Source organism: Chroicocephalus ridibundus, chromosome 1, assembly GCF_963924245.1.
Source record: "Chroicocephalus ridibundus chromosome 1, bChrRid1.1, whole genome shotgun sequence".
In the NCBI taxonomy this organism is placed as follows: Eukaryota; Metazoa; Chordata; class Aves; order Charadriiformes; family Laridae; genus Chroicocephalus; species Chroicocephalus ridibundus.
Genome location: NC_086284.1, coordinates 196,691,017 through 196,711,867, shown reverse-complemented (window position 1 = coordinate 196,711,867; position 20,851 = coordinate 196,691,017). Strand labels below are relative to the sequence as shown.

General features: G+C 35.0%; 1 protein-coding gene across 6 annotated transcripts in view; it reads left to right on the top strand.

The window, feature by feature from the left end:
- POT1 (protection of telomeres 1) overlaps positions 1-20,851 on the top strand; it is a 75,427-nt gene that overhangs the window by 42,571 nt on the left and 12,005 nt on the right. For 5 of the 6 annotated variants that reach the window (XM_063323307.1, XM_063323308.1, XM_063323309.1 and 2 more), the window contains 7 exons: positions 3,986-4,276; positions 8,212-8,367; positions 14,286-14,446; positions 15,205-15,293; positions 16,401-16,445; positions 16,897-17,053; positions 19,990-20,195. In XM_063323307.1, the coding sequence (XP_063179377.1) occupies positions 3,986-4,276; positions 8,212-8,367; positions 14,286-14,446; positions 15,205-15,293; positions 16,401-16,445; positions 16,897-17,053; positions 19,990-20,195 (1,105 nt within the window). Of the gene's footprint in view, positions 1-3,597; positions 3,750-3,985; positions 4,277-8,211; positions 8,368-14,285; positions 14,447-15,204; positions 15,294-16,400; positions 16,446-16,896; positions 17,054-19,989; positions 20,196-20,851 lie in introns of those variants that run through there. The other variant, XM_063323311.1, reaches the window with a different exon arrangement.

The following is a 20,851-nucleotide window of genomic DNA, read 5'->3' as shown; positions in this document are numbered from 1 at the left end:
TGCTTCCATGTCAACTGAACCCTGTTTGGGTCACACAGAGTGGCATGTGGTTGTATGCATGTGTTTAATTGAGGGGAATACATTGTTCACCACAGTAACTACAATTCTCACAGATACATTGCCTGTAGACAATTTTGAACTCTTCACTAGGATCTCACATATACTACATTTCTGCAGTTAAGGGAAGACTGGGTAGCAGCATGTGAACATTGATCTTCTACTATTTTGTTGCCAACCATGAATCACAGAGATCATAAGTTTTTGACTTCTGGTTTGGTAAAAGATACCTTACAATGACGTCTTGAGCTGAACGTATACTCAAATTGGAATAGAAGTTTGGACAGTGCTTTTTACATGGTGCAGTAATTCAAATAAAAAAAATCACCAAACCACAACACAACTTGATGTCTTGAAATAACTTTATATGTGTAAGTAATAATCAGGTTTTAAGCTTAATGTACTCCTGTTTCAAAATATTATCTTGAATCCTACTATTTCCACAAATCAATAGCTAATTTTTTTTTAGGAAATCTTCATTCTTAGTGTAAGAACACGTACATTACCTTAGCATATATTGGTTTACAAGGCATTTTTTTGATACGCTAAGACGATCTGTGACTGCAGTGGTTTTGTAATAGTCCTTTGCTTCTGCAATTTAGCAGTCAGTTTTGATGGAAAACTACCTTGGAGATGCTATTATTCCAGCATACCCTACTTACTATCGCACTTTTCTCTTCCATTGCGTGAAGCGGGTAACACCAGCTTCTGTTAAAAAAAAAATTAATAATTAATTCAGGTGGTTTAGGTTACTGTAAATCTATTTATAAATATTTCAAGATTAGCTTCTTCTCACTGAACATATTCAGGATAGAGTTGTACCCCATAGAAATCACTAGAGTTTATTGTCCATGCAGTCTGTTGAGGTGACATTTCTTTTGTTCCTTAGTTTATAAAAACTATGCCAAAGACTCCTGCAGGAATTTACTTGCTTGCTTAGAACAAGACAAATACATGCTTTCTGCTCTGTTTTTGTTTAGCTACCATTATTTATTGAATTTATTTAAAATTCTCAGGGAATTTTTTAAATGGTAGCCATCTGCCCTGCTTACCCATCCTTTCCCCCCACCGATTCTTTTTAAAATTCCAAAAGGCCTCTAGAAATGACACAAAAATCTACTGAGGGGGAACTGTCATGTATACAAAAATCTCAGATTAGCTCTTTTCCCTAAATTTAATCCAATTTCAAAATCATTTGTGTGAAGAAAATATAATTAGTTCACAGTATCACTGTTTAACTTGGTCTGAGATCTACTTAGAGAGCCATAACGAAATGACATTTGCCCATGGATTTTGTTCATTTTACGCTCCAGTGATTCCTTATCACTTTAGCAATGATTTGTTTTTAAAGGACAAGCCCAGAGAATTTCTGTTGGCCGTCATTTGTTCTGTTGGTCTGACATAAATAATTTTCCAGCTATGAAATATTTTGTTCTGTAACACATTCTACATTTACTTTTCCTGTTTGTTCTGCTGTTTGCTAAATAATGTTGTTGAATGCTGTTTACCTATGAGACCACTCAGTGGCTTCTCCACATACCTATGCCTAAGGACGTTTGATTTTGCTTCAAGATCATCCATTGGTAATTTTCTTTTCATGATACTTGAGGTTTACCTTCTCATGTATTTTGTTGCTTTTGTTATTTTATATCTGCCTTTCCCTACATTAAGGATGACTTTAAATCCACTAAATGAGGGTACTAGGAGATGTCAGAAATACAGTATGCTCAAGCACAGCCTCATAAGTGCTCAAAACATGACGTAAAGGATTTGGGAAATGGAGAAAATAGTCCATGGTGAAATATTAGTGGAAACCCAGGGACACAAAGTAGTTTCTTGAACTGCTTTCCTGGAAGATTTAGAGCCTTCATAAATAGGCTAGAGGTCTAGGACAGAATTTTTAGCAAGAAAGAAGTCAAGATATTTTGATGATGATTTAAAAGAATTAGTGAAGAAGTAAGTAGGTAAATTGGAAATCAGAACACTTTGAGGAACATTTGACATGTCAGACAAGATACTTAAAAACATGCTTGAAATATCTTTTGATAGCGGATGAATGAGCAAAGTGATGAAAGAGACTTTTCCTCCCCTCTGGATGTTATCTATTTTGAGAAGGTATGGAATATGATGCCGGTGGCAGCAGCTAAAGTAAATCTGTGTATTGGATAATGTCTTAGTGTTATAGTGGAACTTTTTTTTCCATATCATGGGTAATGGGCACGAGTTGATTATGAAACTATGTATTCTCCTGATTTATTTATTTATAATATTTATTATTATTTATTATTGGGGCTCTTCAACCTGGAAAAGAGAAGGCTCCGGGGAGACCTTATAGCAGCCTTCCAGTACCTAAAGGGGACTTACAGGAAGCATGGGGAGGGACTCTTTATCAGGGAGTGTAATGATAGGACAAGGGGTAATGGTTTCAAACTGAAGGGGGGTAGATTTAGATTGGATGCTAGGAAGAAATTCTTTACTGTGAGGGTGGTGAGGCACTGGAACAGGTTGCCCAGGGAGGCTGTGGATGCCCCATCCCTGGAAGTGTTCAAGGCCAGGCTGGATGGGGCTTTGAGCAACCTGGTCTAGTGGGAGGCGTCCCTGCCCATGGCAGGGGGATTGGAACTAGATGATCTTTAAGGTCCCTTCCAACCCAAACCATTCTATGATTCTATGATTCATTGGCCTCTCTTATGTTATTAAGATCTAAACCTAAAGGTTAAAAGACTAAAGGTTTTCAGTGTTACAGTGAAGAAAAACTACATCATGAATTGATGTTCTGGAGAATGCTTAAGTAAAGGAAAGTTTATCCTAGAGATGATCCTTAATGCATTTATACTTTATGTCAAAGTAGCAGGGATTAAAGGAGTTTCTGTCACCAAGATTAAACTGCTTTGTTTATGAATTTCCAAGGAATACTTGATTGTTGTGCTTTTCAAATTTCAGTGTTGTTATAAAATTTAGGCCTAAATCACTGGCGGTGTTCGGGTAAAAAATGTTGCTATTTAGGACTTCTGTCACGTCTTTCAGATTCTGCAATTTTAAATCAGTAGGATTTTCAACCATTTGAAAATTGAGCACTGGGAATCCTAAACTATATTGTCTCCAAATGCTGTATTCAGAAGTCTTGTTGCTTTTTTGGTAGGCATATTTTAATTAAAAATGGATGGATCAAAAGAGGCAGTTTGAGATTTCTGGATAATGAGTCATGCAGTGCTTTGATATATATAAAAAGGTGCAGGGAACAATAAGACCAGACTAGATCCTTGAAGGAATGCTTCAGACATTGAACCCTGTGTTTTATATGGTAGCAGATACATAGCTAAATCAGCAGGATACAGGGAACCTGCCATTTGCAGGGCAGTAGACATAAGAGTAATTGTGAAAGCTGTGTTCATAATTCAAGGGGTGAAAGCTGGTCACTGTTTACTTTATAGAAAAAAAAAAAATAGCTCCTAGAACTGATGTTTTCTTTTTCAGTTTCTTAGTATCAGGAAATGGGGCTATTGCAAGAGGCAGGAAACAGGAGTCTGTAATACCTTTGCTCCACCATCGCTCTGCTCTGTGACCCCTAAAAATGACTTTCTCTTGTGCCTCAGTTTCCCCATTTGTAAAAGCAATCCTGATGTGTTCCCCGCACAAACATTTTGAGATTTGTGAATAAAATACTTTGCACCAACGACCTATATTTACAGGTAGGTATTAGTCTGCCTCTTTAAAAAATGTTTGTGTTAGATTCTTTTTTGCTTATTCACTTTGTTTCCTTGTTAATGTTAATTTCCTAATTTTGTTTTTGTTTTGACTCCATTCTAATAGCACTAGGAACAAAAATAATCAATGGTTTATTTTTCATGGGCATGATAAAACAGAAATGTATGTATATTTCGATGCAGTGCAACCATTTATTTTTTTTCTTCATATTTTGTTACAGGTCAGGGAATACAATGGACAGATGCAGGGAATTACCAGTGCGGGATTTGCATCCTTGACATTTGATGGAACTGTAGGAGCGCCAGTAGTTCCTCGAACCTCTAGCAAAGTGTACACTTTCATGGATGAAGAACAGAAAACAATAGAAGAATTACGTGTTTGGGCAGCCAGTAATCTTTCCATCTCTGGACCAGGAGCAAAATTGTCTGGTGTTCAGCCAATGCTGTACTTTGACCTCACTTGTCAGCTGGTGGGAAAAGCAAAAGTGGATGGATCTTCTTTTCTTCTAAAGGTAGATTTATTTTTTTTTAAATAATTTTATTTATTTATTTATTAAGACATTGTGATTCAGTTTTCAATAAAACCGGCATATTCATCGATTTAAATAATGTTATACATGTGTAATAATGTAATGTTATAATGTAATACATATTTTGAGGTTAAGCAAGTTTATGATCCTTGACCATTTTATTTCGATGAAAACAAAACAGAAATCCCAGTTCTCTTTAAAGTTTAGAGAGCTTTTGTAAGATGGCATTGGTATGGATCATCATTTCACAAACATTTGTAGTTAAATACTGACAATATTTCTCAACTTTAAGAAATCTTGTAGTTTTAAATTTTGACCTTGTTTTCTAGTTAGAAGCAATTATTGCTAATTTTTCTACATCTGCTGGTTATAATTAATGCAGTAAGTAGCACTATTTGGAAAATGATTGAATGGATTATGTTATCTGTCTTGATGGATTTTAAGTAGCTTCTTTTAGTTATATAGTGATACATAAGCGCTTTGGGGATCAGGGCTTACTAAAAGTACAAAATGCAAAGTGCCATGTGACAGGAGAGTACTTTCCAAAGGTGATCCTTAACATCAGCTAAATAAAATGGAGGTCTGCATAATTATACTTTTTTAGCTCCAGATGTTTGAATCATGCTATTCTGAAACTCCTCCGTATTTCTTTTTCTAAGTTGGTGGTTAAAATGTGAGTGATAAACAGACTGTTATTTTTTATTTTATGACTTCCTAAAATTGGTCTTACTGTATTAAGCTGTATTGTAACAACATTTAGAAACAACACACTGCATTATTACTTCATTAAAGCAGCAAAGATTTTTCTGGTGCAGAACAATACATGCACTACACAGAAACAAACCTGAAGTGTCGTCCTATAATATGCTTTGCAGCTGTTACAAATACTTTCATTTAATTATCCCTTGCGAAATAGATGTCAAATGAGACCCAGAAAAATTTCAGAACTTTGTGGACTGTAAGAAGACTGTTCATTAAGAAGTATATGTTCAGCATTGAAGGACCCTTTACAAGGACAGAGACAAGTGCTTTCTTATATTTCTTTACACGCTTTTCTGTGTTTTAAGATCTGAAGTTGATTTTGTCAGTTTTGTATAGTGAAGATAATGACTTGGAGGGAGGAAACTTAGCATAGATTTGGGAAGGTAAAAGTTTGAAATCAAATAACAGTGGATCAAATTTTCTGGTATGTAATTCCTTTGACAGTATTTTTTTAGTAGTATAAAATATTAAATACTTAAATCTGTATTAAAATACATCAGAGAAGCTTAAAAATGGTAAATTAACATTGGTATGTTGTTGCTAATTTCCTCCAATTTTCAAGCAGGGCAAAATCCCTTTCTCATCAAATGTTGGTCATGATAGAAGAGAAGCCTTTTTAAAAAATTGTAGAAATCTCTCTGATTATTTTGTTTATTCGCTAAACAAACAAACAAACAAACCCCCAGCATTCAATACTAGCTCAAATGGAGTGATCATTAAATATTATTATTATATTATTGTGGTTATAAATTTTATAATGATGATTTAAAGTTATCATGTCATTTCAAGTATATCAGTTATATTAGTGGTTGATTATAGTATAAAATATAATTATTATTTTAAGCATTGAGCTCATGTAGCTAGTGAGGATTGCTTCAAAGACAGCTAAAATGAATTTCAGTGATTTTGTGCATCACCCATAGCACAACTTTTAATATTACACTTGATAAATTAATTGGGATATGCACAGCGCCTGAGGCTGACATGGCATAAAGACAATATCGCTAACTTGTTAGTGCTTACCTTTTTCTGAGAATTTTGTTATTCAAACTGTTGGAGACTAAAAAACTCACAGTATACTATAAATTATTCTGTTATTTATGCCTTTCATGAGAGTTTTCCTATTATTCTTTTATTGCCTTCTGTCTGTCAGTTAATTTTTCTATTAAGCTATGTCATACAATTAGCACAGTCTGCTGAAGAGAAACAGGTTTCATTATGTCTTTCGCGTTTCAGTGTTTTGCTGACCGTGGTAATCAAAGATTGTCACTAATTATTCCTTATTTCCAGTCGTTCATGACTAGTAATGGAACCATTTGCTGTTTCTTATCCAGAATTAATTTAATCAGTGTTGGCTGTTTGACTAGTGTTGTTTTTTTGAAACCAGGACTTCTGGGTTTTCATCCATAATTTGAGTAGAGTGAAGCTGGCAAGCTCCTGAGGTAGCGAGCTTAATCTGTTTTCATATTTGTGCAGTAAAAGACAAAACCAACTCCTTTTCTAAGGATTTTTTTTTTCTTGTAAAGAAAGCTTACTGGCTTACAAATTCCTCTAAAAGGTACCCTTATGCTAGCCCTGTTAGTTTCTCTGGTGAAGGACGTTTTGAAGCTAAGTAGTCATCCTTGTATCTGACAGGTAGCATTCAGGTTATTTCAATCCGTTTGTCAGTTCCATCTCCTAAGTGTAGAACTACTACAGTGTCCCAAGTAAAGCCAGTTGAAAAATAATGGGAAACTCAACAAACTTCAGGTTCTTTATTTTGTCAAAGTGACTAAATTCATAATATATATGCACTAAATCGGTGTTCCTCAAGCTCAGTTCTGGAAAAGGTTTGATAATTCAAGCAATCAGTTCAACCTCTCTTTCAAAGGTAGTTTTAAGTATTTCATGATACAGGATCAGAAGGTAATAGGCTTTTTTTTTTTTTTTAATCTGTGGCAGCACGTCCCATCTCATTATCTGGGTCCTTCAGAATACACTCTCATTTGGGAACATTAATTTGATGTTATGGGTCATGTTCACTGTGAACAGTTTTCCCTTTTATCTCTTGATTTTGGATGAGTATTTCAGCCATGAGTTATTCTCAGTGTATTTACACATGGCTTTGCTGATTCTTGGATCTTTTCCTGTGGGTCCTTTGATCCACAGCAGTTAACCATAAGGGGTAGAAACCCTTTAAAAATTAAGCTTTGGTGATTTTTTTTTTTCTCCCCCTCTGCAGCGCCTACCTCATGGGACAAAATGCCTTGGCATCACAAAATAACAGAAAACTAGCTTTTGTTGAACCTATATGCTTGAAATCCTATCAAATGCAGCATTTCAGTCTTACAGTCCAAATGCCTCTAAATTTTTCTTTTTCTGTGCCAGTATTTCAGACCATTATTTCTGTTGTTTTTGAGAAGAGTATATCTTCAGGAACTCAGGAAACCGTAGTTTACAGAATATATCGTGAGCAGCTATCACTGTATCACTGAAATTTTATTGTTTTATTTAAGTAGTAAATCAAGTAAGATTTCGGTTCTGAAGTGGTAAATCTGTTGGTAATCTTACTTTTTCAAAATTACTTTGATAGCTTAAAAATATCTCTATTGATATTTCAATACATAAGTGTACCGAGAACTTACCTTTAGCCAAAAAAAATTTAGAATCCTCATTATTTGTTAAATACTGATGTTTTTCTAATGTGTTCTAGATAACTAACAGTGTGTACTGATGTAGAAGACCATCAGTAATTAAGGGAGTATATCAGTCTTCACATACTGTAACTGGAGTAGTTAAAAAAAAAAACCTATAGCAGGATTAAAATATTAAATATAGACAGTTCTGCATATGGTGAATTTTAACTGCTGGATCAACAGTTGACGTTTTGCTGGTGTTGATTTTTTTTTTTTTTAATATTAACAAATCACAGGTCTTAACACTTGATCATATTCTCTATAGAGGTTATTTTATACTCTCTGGGTAATAATAATAATTAAAAAATCCCATGAAAACTAACTTAGATAATTTAAGGACTTTAAGACTGAGACTCCAATTAAGATTTCTTATTGTTATCAATTTTTAATCAAACAACAAATTTGTTTAAAAAAAAAAAAGTTATTTAAAATCTCAATCTAAGGTATTGAGCGTATTGAAGTAGTTCATTTCCATTGCAGGTATGGGATGGCACAAAATGTCCCTACCCAACATGGAAGGTGCCTGTGGAAGCAAGAGACCTGGAAGGAGAAAAAGTTGTTCTTCATCAGCTGCGAAATCTAACGGTGGACATTCTAGTCTATGATAACCATGTACAGCTGGCAAAATCACTTAAGGTAATGCACATTTTCGTATTTCTAATTCTCATTTTGTAGCCTATTTTCTGCTTAGAACTCAACTTCAGAGAATGTATTAATTCAGTTCTGCTGTTAGTTTCAGATGTTCCTCGTTATCTTTCACTGTATTTCCTATACCTTTTATTTGAATGCAAAACTCCATCAGCATGTGTAAAACAGCATCATTATCCTAAAATTGCCATGAAAAAAATTCTTCCAATTAAGCAGTTCTTTCCAGGCACTGGAATCCTGGGAAAATAATACACTCAGACAATGTATTCTATACTTCAGAATTATTTTTTAAATAATACAAGGTGGGGTTAAACTTGTAGTCCCATTAAAGGCCCGTAATTCTAAAGTCAATAAAAGATTTTCTGTTCTATAAACTCCTGCAGTTTACAGTGCAATCTTCATTTAGTGGGTCACTAATGTTGATTATGCTTAGATAGAGAAAACAACAACATAATTAAACATTTGATCTTCAGCAATACTGCCATCTTGCTTCTGAATATAGTAAATTAGCAAAGAATACATCTTTCATTTTATGCCTTGCCCTCTATACCCAAGCATCGTTTTTAAGAAAGTTTTTACCAGAAAATAAAGATAAGTGATAGTCATTTGTTAGGTTGGGGCTATGAGCAGACATGAAATCAATTTGATATATTAATGCCTGTTCATAAGTAAATGACATAGCAAAATAACTTGCCTTTGTGGAAGAATTCATAACAAAATTTGCAGAAGTATTTCATTACTTACAGGTTCTCTTCCAGAATTTTTCTCCACCTAACTAGTGTAATCTATTGAATTAAATAACTGCTGATGTTCCAGTGAAGCAATATGTTTTTAAAATTAAGGGAAACAATATTTTAATATTGATAAAACATATTTTCTTGAGTAGCTGATGATACTCCCTTTATTACTCTCCCATTTATATTCAGGAATTCCTGTTGAATATGTGGTACGTGGGATGTCTTCCATCAGCTCTCCGTATTTTTCCTTCCTCTGAGCCCTTTCTTTCTTATCTCTAAAACATCTGTGCCTTTGTTGGATGCTGCACTGTGAAGCAGAAGCTCTAATACCGGAGGGAACTGTTAAGAAACCTGGTTTGACCTACTGAGCAACACGGGCTGTTTTTCTCCTTCTGGCTGTGTCCAAAGTTGCAGTAGTTTCACTCATGCAAGCTGTAGAAGTTTTAAGTTAGGTCATTTTTGAACACCGCTTCTCAGTGGATTGTCTTAGTGGAGTTATTGAAGAAAAAGTGCTGATATTCTAACAATTAAACTTAAGAAAGATTTATTAAGTTCAGGTTGCAATACGTGCAATTGATTTTATTTCACAAAATAATCTAAAGATAATGAAATTTTGGCAGATTCTTCCTAAAATGGAAGATTTGATAAAAGGGGTTTTTTTAAATACTAATGGAAATAATTTTAAATCATAAGAAAGTATTATAGAAATACTCTGTGTTAATCTGTATAATATTTATTTAGTTTAAGGTCTTGTTAGGCAAAGATTTTTTTAAAAAATCATTTATGTAGAAGTGTAAAACTGGAGAGTGTTTAGTGTATGCATGTGCACCTTCCTAAGTGTGAACTCGAGAACAGTGCGGACCAAAACTATACTAGATGTTTTGCCACTTTATGGTTTCAGAAACAATAGCAATAGAAGTGCACTGTTTTTCAGCCATCTCTTCTGCATTTGACAGTAGCTTAGAATTGCCTTTTTTAATGTAAATTGTTACAGAATTGCTAGGTTACTCTCTCCCGTGTTGTCGCGTACCATTTGCAATGACAGTTGCAGCTCTGAAATGATGTTTATGTAGGAACAATCTGTTTTATGCAGCCTTGATACGAAGAAGGGCAGATTGAAGAAAAAAAAAAAAACCAAACCTGAAATATTTGTTCTTGTTTTAAAATTGTATCTGTGCATGCATGTTCAGACAAGGAAGGTCTGAGTAAGTACTACAGTCTAGAGAAAGTGGGTAATGTATTACAGTGAATTTTTAGTGAATCTTGGAGCACAGTGTGAGGGATATTCCTGCAAGAGTATGTTAAAAGCTCCTTGGTTGGATTGTCTGTCCAGAGAACATTGAAGATATGAGTATTTTATTCTATTTTCTACGACAGTCAAATAATGTTTACAATTTTCAATGGAGAGAACTTTAGTAATATTGAAGGTGTGCTGCAGTTGGTACTGTAAGTAGACTTTTTGTCCCCTATATTTACACTGCTGGATAAGACTGTAGCTTTTCAGCATTTGCTGCCTTATCAGAACACAAACAATTTTCAGAAATCTCATCTCTAAGGCAGGTTATTTCCTGGGGCATAAAGACACAAGCAACAGCTACAACTAAGCAAAGACAATGGCGTTCACTGCTTTTTCCCAAATTTTACTCTTCCTCTGACTGCCTGGGGTGCATAAGGCTTTCTCGTTACTCCAGGAACCCCAACCTGCAACTAACTCTCCGGAGCACAGTTGCTCCCCGTAGGTTGTAGTTCATTGTTTTTCAGCCTTTCTTATTTCAGTTTTTCCAGAGGTTCTCAGGATTCGCTCAGACCTTGCTGTACAACTCAGGAATTCGAATATTTTCAGCTGTTCCTCCCACTGTATACAGTGTCATCTCTTTTTTGATAGTAGTTTGGACTAAGAAGTCTTGCTTGCTTTTCTAGTGGCTGAGTCACATTTCCAAGCTGCAGCCTAAATGAGTTAGATGGCTGTAATATCTAGCTTCATGATTTTCATGCCTGAGTAGCACTCCTTTGACCTGTCAGTGGTATTTTCCCCACTTCTGTCTTTGTACTCATTAAAAGGGGAAACAGAAACCGAACGAAAACACCCCCCATCTCACCCCAAAGTCCTCCAAACCTTTTAATGATTTAAGTTGGTATTTTTTATTGCAAAGGACCACACCCAAGTGCTGTGTATATGCTTCCTCTCATTTGCTAAACGTTGTGCACAGTTTACTCAGTAAAATTAGACTGTTGATAGGATAAAATGATGACGAAGAAATCTCACTGAATATCATCAGCCATAAAATAGGCATAAAAATTAGTACAGATCATTTTGTTAGTGATTCCTGTAGATAAAGACAGCCTCTTGTCATGAGTGTCTTTCTGGCCAGATGTGAATATTTAACTGCCGTGGTAAATGACCGTTCCAAATTCATCGGTGTCTTGAATGTGAACACAACACTATATGTTTTGAAATAATGATGAGATTTTGTACAGTAAAAGTTGTTTTAATTAGCTAGTTACAGGAAACTGCATATGTGACTTCTTCATTTTAATTCTTTTTAGTCTTAATATGTATTTTTAAAATAGTCATATTTGAATTAGAATGCAAATAGGGTATTAGTATGTTTTATATTACTGCAAGAAATGTGTTCTTACTGCTTTAATTTCATTTTAAATGAACTTGCTTTAAATGAGGTAGGTAGCTCATAAACAACTGCTGTAGTCAAGTAAGGAGTTGGTTTTGTACTAGATTTTAGTGACGGCTCTGTAAATCATGGTGTTTACTCTAATGTAGATTATAATTTCTTCTCAGTCAAGAGACTCCGTCTGCAGGCATTCGGTGATCAACAGAAATAGAGTAACATTTTCAGCCGTGACCCCCCCATTTGCTCGCCGCTGCTAACAGTGAGCAATGCTGCCTCCCAAAGGAATTCACGGAAATTGCACCCCGTCTTGCACGCTCAGGTGTGGTGGGCTGTGCTGACGTTCATAACCTTCCGCACTTTTTCAGTGTTTGCCAGTGCATCTCTTTAGTATCGTTCTAAGTGATATAGAATACGTAGAATAAAATGACATTTTCATAAAAGGGATCTAATAAAATGCATATATAGAAAGATAGATTTTTAGCGTGATCAAATCTTGGGAAGTTGAGTGCTGCACTAAAACATGTAATTCACTTGACTTTTGCATGAATTTCAGCACACAAGTTTAGAAGACAAAACCCGTACTTTGTGTCCTTGGCTTCTGGGCTCTCCTCTCCCGTGTTTAATGTTTTATGTTTGTACATATGGTAAAAACTTACTTTTTTCATACATTGTTTTTGAAAAGAAGAAATTCTTCTATTATAATAGACTTTTTCCTGCTTATAAACAAATTACTCTTGAAAAAAAAAATAGTAGTTTGGCACTATCATCTTGACAGAAGGTTATTTGATAAGCAGAACTTAGCTAAGAACTTCTAAAAAAACTTTCTGCAAAAGCATTTGTCATAGTCATTAGATTAGTTTTATAATGTGACTGTCCCTTGCATTTTTGGATATTCAACGTAATAAAGTGAAATTTAGCATCTGGAAAGAAAAAGACATAAATAGCTGCCAGAAAAGCCTCTTAACTCCATCTAAATGCATGTGCTCTCCTGTTGATATACTTTGAATGAACAAAATGAGCAGCCCCCTAATAGTGCAGATCAATTAAAACTCTAGTAAGAGCTCCATGCCAGAAGCAAAAATAGGTGCAGGCTGAAGTGCACTTTTTATGTCCCTCACGCCTGGATTTGAAAACATGCTACCTTTATTACATATTATTACTGTTTAAAAGAGCAGTTTGATACCAGCATTATATAGTCATAGTCTGTTCCTTGATACAGAAGAGAATTCAGAATCAAGATGCCACTCTATCTTTTTTTATGCATATATACATACGTGGATACGTGTCGTACTTAGACCTGGCCAATCCAGTCTTATAGGAATACTTTTTGGGTTTCTACTGGTTAAAGTTACTCTAAAGCAGGAGTTGAAGCTGAAGACGTAACAGACCGGCTGCTGTAGTATTAGCGTTAATTGAACTAAATTTAAAATAGTTTTTCATTTATATATGGCTATTTAAAAGATACTTAGAGCAAATGTAAATCCAGGTTATTGAATGTGTGTAGCGTGCCAGCTATCAGCTGGATCCTAGGTTATACCTTAAAAAAATATTCGGGTGCTATTTACTTTGGTTCAAAGGCCTTCAAAACATATCAAAGGGAATTAACTATGTAACTAAGTCTCCAGATTATCTACATTTAGAACCTTGGTTTTGGTTTGGGTTTTTTTTGTGGGGGAGGTGGATAATGGGAGGGTATTTTGAAATAAAAGCAAAGTTATAAAGAAGTGTTCGATGTTCAGCACTCCATAACTTCTTTTTTAATAGGTACTTGTATTAGTTAGCCTATTTGTGTAACTTGACAAAACAGTTTCAGAGAACACAAAATAATTCTAGGCAAAACAAGAAGCATATTCTCCATCTACCTGAGGAGAAAATCTAACAGTTAGGAACAGTGCCAAAATCATTCCGTTTATAACATGTGTTGCCTTTTGTCCTGGTGCTGGAAAAATGTTATGTGTAATGTAAGAACAAGATATTAGAAAGAAATCTGGGTTAAACAGATGTATTTGTCTGTATACAGAAACAAATAATATGCCATGCATTATGATGGACATGAGGTCAACTGCTGAGTGCAATCATACATGGACAAATCACAGCGCGTCAGTCTATGGAAGGCTGTGTTGTGAATATAGAAGACAAATTGTGCCCTCAGGAAACAAAAATATTGCCTCGTTTGATCTATGTTTTTAAGTCTGCTGGAGAATCAGATTTTGTAAGAAGGCTTATGCTGGTTCTGAATCAGCCTTTGCTACCAGTACTGTTGTCTGATAAACCAAAATAAGCAGGTCACCCAGAGAGGTTTTGGACTCTCCATCTTTGAAAATATTCTAAATGCAGCGGGAGACAGCCATAAGAAACCTGCTCTAATTAACTGTGCTTTGGGCACAGGGGTTGGACTAGGCAGTCTCCAGAGGTCCCTGACAACTTCAGCTGTTCTGTGATACAGTGAAAACAGGGAAGGAGCTTCCTGAGGCCTAGGATTTTCCAAGTAAATAGCTATTTTTGTGTTAGCAAATCTTTTTTTTTTTTTTTCTTTAAGATTGGAAGTTTTCTGAGAATTTACAGTATTCATACAAAACAAGCAAGTGCTGACAATGAAGATGTCTCACATATAGAATTTCATCTTCATGGTGGCACGTGTTACGGTCGAGGAATAGGAGTCTTACCAGAAAGTAACCCAGATGTTAAGGAACTAAAAACGTAAGTTCTGTGTATTTTTTTTTCTAGATCATTCTGGAAAAATCTAGTCTAATATAACAACTGTACAGTTTAGAATTGTAAATGCATGTAAGAACCAGAAACTCTGGAACAGAACATATCTTTAGCGCTATAAGGTGAAGACTAAGTATTTTGGGGGATAGAGATATAAAGATTAATTTTTCAAATTGGAAATACAGTAAGGATTAAGGTGGTTTTAGAGTGCTGTAATAATAAGGCCTGGCTACATTAACATACTTATTCTGTTTCATAGTGGCATGTAACCTTTTAAAGATAAAAGCTATGGTTAAGCAGGTAAATTTGAGCACCTTTTAAGCATGCGCGTATGTGTTACTTGGAAAAGGTGAGACTTAAAAGATGTTAAAAGTGAAGCATATAATAGAAATGCTTTACTGAACTGTATTATATACATAAGGAAAGACTAAGTAACCAAAGTCCACGTTCCTTTATCAGGAATTCTGTTTCCGGTGATACAGATTTCTTTTGGCACTATTCCATGTTTAAACTTCCAGAAGTGGTTTGGAAAAGTGTGTCTCCTCTGCATCATTAATATGCACTCCTGCAACTTCTGGCTCAATTAAGTTTTATGTCTCTGCTGGAAAATTTATGTCTGAACATTATACCTGTCTATTGGTAAACAGTAGGTTTCATATAAGTATATGTATAGTCATATATATATGTGTTTATATACATATGAAAGAATTCTCTAGGTTATAAAATATTTAGACATTTTTTTTTAGATTCTTAGAATCTGTGGATCTGGCAGAAAGTCAGAATATGGAAAGCATGTCTTCAGTGGAATTAGATGGCACTTTTAACAATGTTACAGGTAAGAGCAATGGAAAGCTGGTTTGCTCTTTCTTCTAACATATATATATGGTCAAGATAAGGTCACAGTTATTGCTTCTCTAAATGTATAATGTTACTTTCCCATACAAAGCTTTAGAGAATTCTTTTAGATTATTAGACTGGAAATTGACATTACCCTCTCCTCCTCTCTCACAGCAGAAGCCTTTCATACACACATGGAAAAATACTTTTCATAGGAGGTACTGAATAAATTATTAAACATAGATGGTGTTCTAATCATACTATATTAGATCATAAAGCAGAGTGACATAACTCCCTCCTTCTAAAGGGGGATTCCTCAGAGACAGGCACTGAAAACACTACTAAACAGCAGCTCGCTGAGGAGCCCTGTTTGATGGAAAGCTGTGTCAGTGACAGAGTTGCAAGGTGCTGTGCCATGGAAAGGTAGTGTCTTATAGACAGTTTTACAGATCCAATATTATTCTTCTAATGGCGTTTTTAACCCAGAATAAGAATAACTAAAAGTGAATTAAACTCTAAAGATAGTTGGACACAGTCTGTATCTTTGCTTCTAGCTTTTAAAATCCTATATTACTTAGCCATTAGTAACATACTGTGACAGGATATTTCTAAAAGGGTACAAAAATCAAGAATAAATAAATACTTCATGTGTAGATCAAAACACTGCAAATTCAGAAAGAATTTTACACAGTTCTACTGTATATGTGTGGTGGAGGTTGTTCAGAGGCGGGACCACACAGTCCATATTTTTTTTAGAATAATGTATTTATGTTCCTGTCCAGAAAGATTACAGAGGGATGAATACAGTTTATGTGAGCGCTATTATTCACAGTATACGTTTGAAAAGTGTTCATTTTGATGGGCATTGCTATGCAGTAGTTTCTGCTCAAATATATTAACTCTTGATATCTGATGTTTGTCTCCTGTTTGCTTTGCTTTTTCCTTTTGGTATATTGTTTTCATGCATTATTAGTATTTCCATTTTCCTTTGTTTAGCTTTTTGTTTCGTGTATCTCTCTGCCTATCTATCTATTTTTGTGTGCACATGATAAAGAAGAAAGGAAGGAAGGAAGGAAAATAATTAGGAAATTCTTCTTGATTTTAGATCTTGAATCACACTTACAGAGATGTCAGCAGTTATCTGTTACAGGTAAGAAACATTTTGACCTCAAAGTGAATTTTATTTTTACTAAAGAGCAAGAGTATTTTTGAGACATCAGCTCAAAGGTTGAAATAATATCTTTTACCTATTATAGTAAGAGCTATTCTAAGAGTATAAATATATAAATGTTACATTGGTTTTATTCCATTTTTAAATGAATATGGCATGTTTATATATTTTACTTCTTTTTGTTTTTTTCTACACGTTGAATTTGTATACCCTGAAGTACACCATGCTCCCACAACCTGTTGTGATTTATCTTAAAAACTGTAGTAACATGTTGTATTGATAAAACTGAGCTGCAACTGGGGAGGGAACAGAAGGTGAGAATTAAGGGAAAATGCATACCTGCAGTGGCCTCTTCCCATATTCCAAATATTATGGTGTTTAATAGGTACACGTGGCCTTTTTTTTTTTTTTTGCATGTTTTATTTTTCAGTATTAACAGATCATCAGGATTTGAATAACACAGAACTGAGAACCATTCTGAACAGCACAGCTCCTCAACAGTATCGCATTAGAGCAAAGCTGAGAACTTATAAACCCCAGAAGCTCTATCAGTCTGTTAAACTTCATTGTTCCAAATGCAACTCTTTGTAAGTGTTTCACACAACAGAAGTAATTAGGAATTGTTCTATGTTTTGGTGTCCTGGTTTGGGATGCGTAGATTTTCAGTGTATTTTCATCCTCTTTTTTTGTGTAAAATGAGGTAAATATAAATATATTTCATATTTTGCGCAAAGATTGGAAACGCACTGAAAATAGGTAGGAAAATTTTATATCGTCAGATGAGGTCTATATACAGAATCCTTTGAGTGGTTTCAAAACAATCATTTTTCTCTATTTTCATATTTGGCAGTGCATTTTTTCCCATACTGAAGTTGTCTTTAAGTACCTGTGTTTGTCTTGCAGTTTTAAAATAGGATATGTAAAAAGATGTGATAGTCTCCAAGTGAATGAATAAAATATCTTTGACTAAAGTGTATCTTCTAGAGAAGGCATCTGTTCTTGATCCAAAACTGTCAGGGAAACACCATTCACCTTGGTATTTTTGTCCTTTTTCTGAACTGTGTTAGTTCACTGACCATTTTATCATTGTTATTTCCCTTCTAATGTCGTTTGTCATTGTATCAAATAACGCTCAGTCAAAGAATCATATGCTATTTCTGATGTATATTCATCGTAAAATGAAAGAAAGTTTGTTTGAAACGGCCTATTTTTGATTAAAATACTGTGACATGCATTACTGTGCTATTCATGATCATATGAATCCTGTACACTTTTTTTGCCTAACTTAGCCTACCATCAGTCCTAAGCAAACAGCTTTGTTGTTACTGTTGTAAACTATTGCCTTCTTAAAGTCGTGGCACATTAGCATTCTCCTAGCCTTTTGAAATTTTTTGTGCAATCAAGATTTATTCAATACAAACATCACTGAGAAAAAAAAATGCCCCTCCTATCCTTGTCTTACAGCTTTTGGATGCAAAGTAGCACGCTTGCGGCTTGCAGCTTGAACAATATTAGTCCTTATCAGATGTTGTTGCAACATTCTCTTGGTTGCTAATGTAAGAGGAAGCGCTTCATCATCTTCACAGCATACAAGTACATGATCTTTATTGCCAAGTATTAAAAGGAGATAATTGCCAACTATCTGTGCCATTTTTGTCACTTTTTTGATATATTTGCCAAATCTGTATAGTAATAAGCAGATGCAATTGTTAGAATTTTGTTTATTCCTTATGAACTTTATCCTCATCCCACAATTTTCCATGACTACCACAGATTTTTATATATTCTTGACACTTGTATGTCTTGTATATGTCTTGTAACAATATGCCTTGTAACAAGACACTTGTTAGTGTCTTCATTTTTGTTCATTGGAGTTTCCTCCCATTTCACATATCGCTGCCTTTTCTTTGCCACAGAATTAGGGCAGACTTTTAACTAGATAGATTTGTGAGGCTTCAGTTAGTATATTTACTACTACTACTACTACCACCATCCTGCTGCAATGATGGGACTACTTGCAGTACTTTTCCAGAAATTTATCTTCTCTCGGGTGAGCTAAGCGGCCCAGGAAGGAAACGTGATTTAGGGGAATCCTTTCCTCTTACATCTTCTGTTGTGTCAGAAGTTGTTTCATGTTCTAGCATATGTTGAAGAGCCTGACTGGACAAAGTTCAGTGCAAGATTGATCCTTTATCACTTTATGCAGTAAGATGCATATAATGCTTTGGGTATAATACCCTTATGAGAGATGTATTTTTGGTTTTTAGACTTCAACTAAAAGCTTCTCTCTATGTAGCAAAATGTGGAAACACATTGGTCTAGTTTTATATATGTACCCACAGTACAGACATTTAAATCCTTGCGTTTAGTTTAGTTCAAAACCACTTCATTCCATTCCCACCTCTGTGGAAAATCTACAGGCAGGAAGGCTGGAAGAGTTTAATGGGTGTATCTGGAAAGGTGACCTGTTGTGTAGGGTCCATTGCTTTTGCATTTAAAATAGTACTACAGGAACACAGGTGGAAAGAGTTCATGTGAACAGCACTGTATTCATGAAATGAAAGTTCAGGTTCAGGAAGACCTCTTGTGTGCCAATTCTACAGTCAGAAGAATAACAGAATACAGCAGAAAAATAACAAACTTTGGTTTCCTAGCCAGGAATTGTTCTATTCATTGGTGGAAGCAGCTGCTTTGGGGTTTGAAAGTGAAACTGTCAGCATAATCTGCAGGAGTTGATGGTATTTATTCTTTAGCTCCACTCGGAAGCTTGGTACCTGTTTTCTTTCAGTGTCTTATGAAATAGCCCAAGCTTTTGTATTTATTTTTTTTTGGTCACAGTTCATATTCCACCTGAAGCCCGCAGGTCTGTCTTACTTAGGAGAGAACATTCTAATGCATTTTTTCCTTTGTGTGCCGACCACTGGCTTTTTGGTAATACTGGTAAAATTTGAACGGCCTGCATTTCTTCTCTGTGGATGACAACTGGAAATGCACGAGTGGTGCACTCTAGTGCTCGAGCAGGACAGGAAGGAAAGTGTGTGGTGCAGAGTTGCAGATCTTCCCTTTACAGTACCTATGTGAAGCTGTTCTGCTCCTGCCCTTTTTTATTTTTTTTCCCCTCAAAATATGCAAAGTAAAATAAGCTAGAACATAAAACTTGAAATTATCGGAGTTTATACAGTCTTTTCACTCTACTGCAGTGGTATGCAATTGTGTGGCCCATTTAAGGCCCCAGTGAAATCACATAAGGCTGATATATTTGTTTTTCCATGGATTTACATATGTGTGGATGAAGCCACTAGGCTACTTTTGGTCCTAAGTAAGATTAGATTACTTAATATATTTATTAACGTGGAAATTAATTATCGTGTCATAATTTGCTATATAAGTCTAAATGTTTAAACTGATGTAACACCCTCATGACTATATTTTAATATTTATTCGGAGTACTGCCTTCCTTGTTCCTAGATTGCTTAAGGAGAAGCTGTTAGATTTTGCTTATTCATTTTGGAAATTATTTTAGGCGAGAAGTTCCAGATGGAGATGATTTTGACTTAATTTTACAAGGCTCTGAAGTTACTACCCCAAACCCAGAATTGCACAATACGTCCTGGTATGATTCTGTAATGTGGACCACACCAGACCAGAAACAAAGGAAAATAGCTATCCATTTTGTAAAGCATGATGAAATGCTTCAACAGCCTGAAGATACTTTGCTTATGATAGAAGGTAAGATAAATTGAAAATATACCACTTACGACACAATGCCTATTCTGAGTATCACCAAAGTTAAGATACATTGAAGCTGTATTCAGTGTAAGTAGTGACGATCATAAATGCATCTTCAAAGAAAAGAAAAACTCAACTGGAACTTTGTTACTGTTGTGCAAACAGGAAAAAGTCATCTGTGAAGGTCTTATAAGGTACTTGTATCTATTTTAAAACTATACCATTAAATTTATTGTTGATTCTGCTAAAGTTAACATCTGAATATGTTTTTCTTTCCTAGCTGTGCTTGCTGATTTTTCAGTTCTGGTTTGAAAACTTACTGAATCTTCTAAAAAAACCCCTGTTTTTAGTCTTGATATGGAAAAGTTTTGGAAGTCTTCTGATAATACAAGCCTACAATTAACTTTGTCAGCCTCTGGATGTCAGTGTTGTTTCAGATTAATAAAGGTTCTCAGTGTGAGGTTTTTTTTGTTTGGTTTGTTTTTTATCAGATTTTCTCAGGCAAGAGAAATAGCCACTGAACTTTAAACAAAGCAATTTAGCATGAATACTAATAAGGAATGCTCTGAATAGAATAAAAGTAATAAATAATTACATATAGCACCATTCTGAATTTAAAACAAAGTCCTCAATTGTGCTCAAGTAAGCGTGTGAAT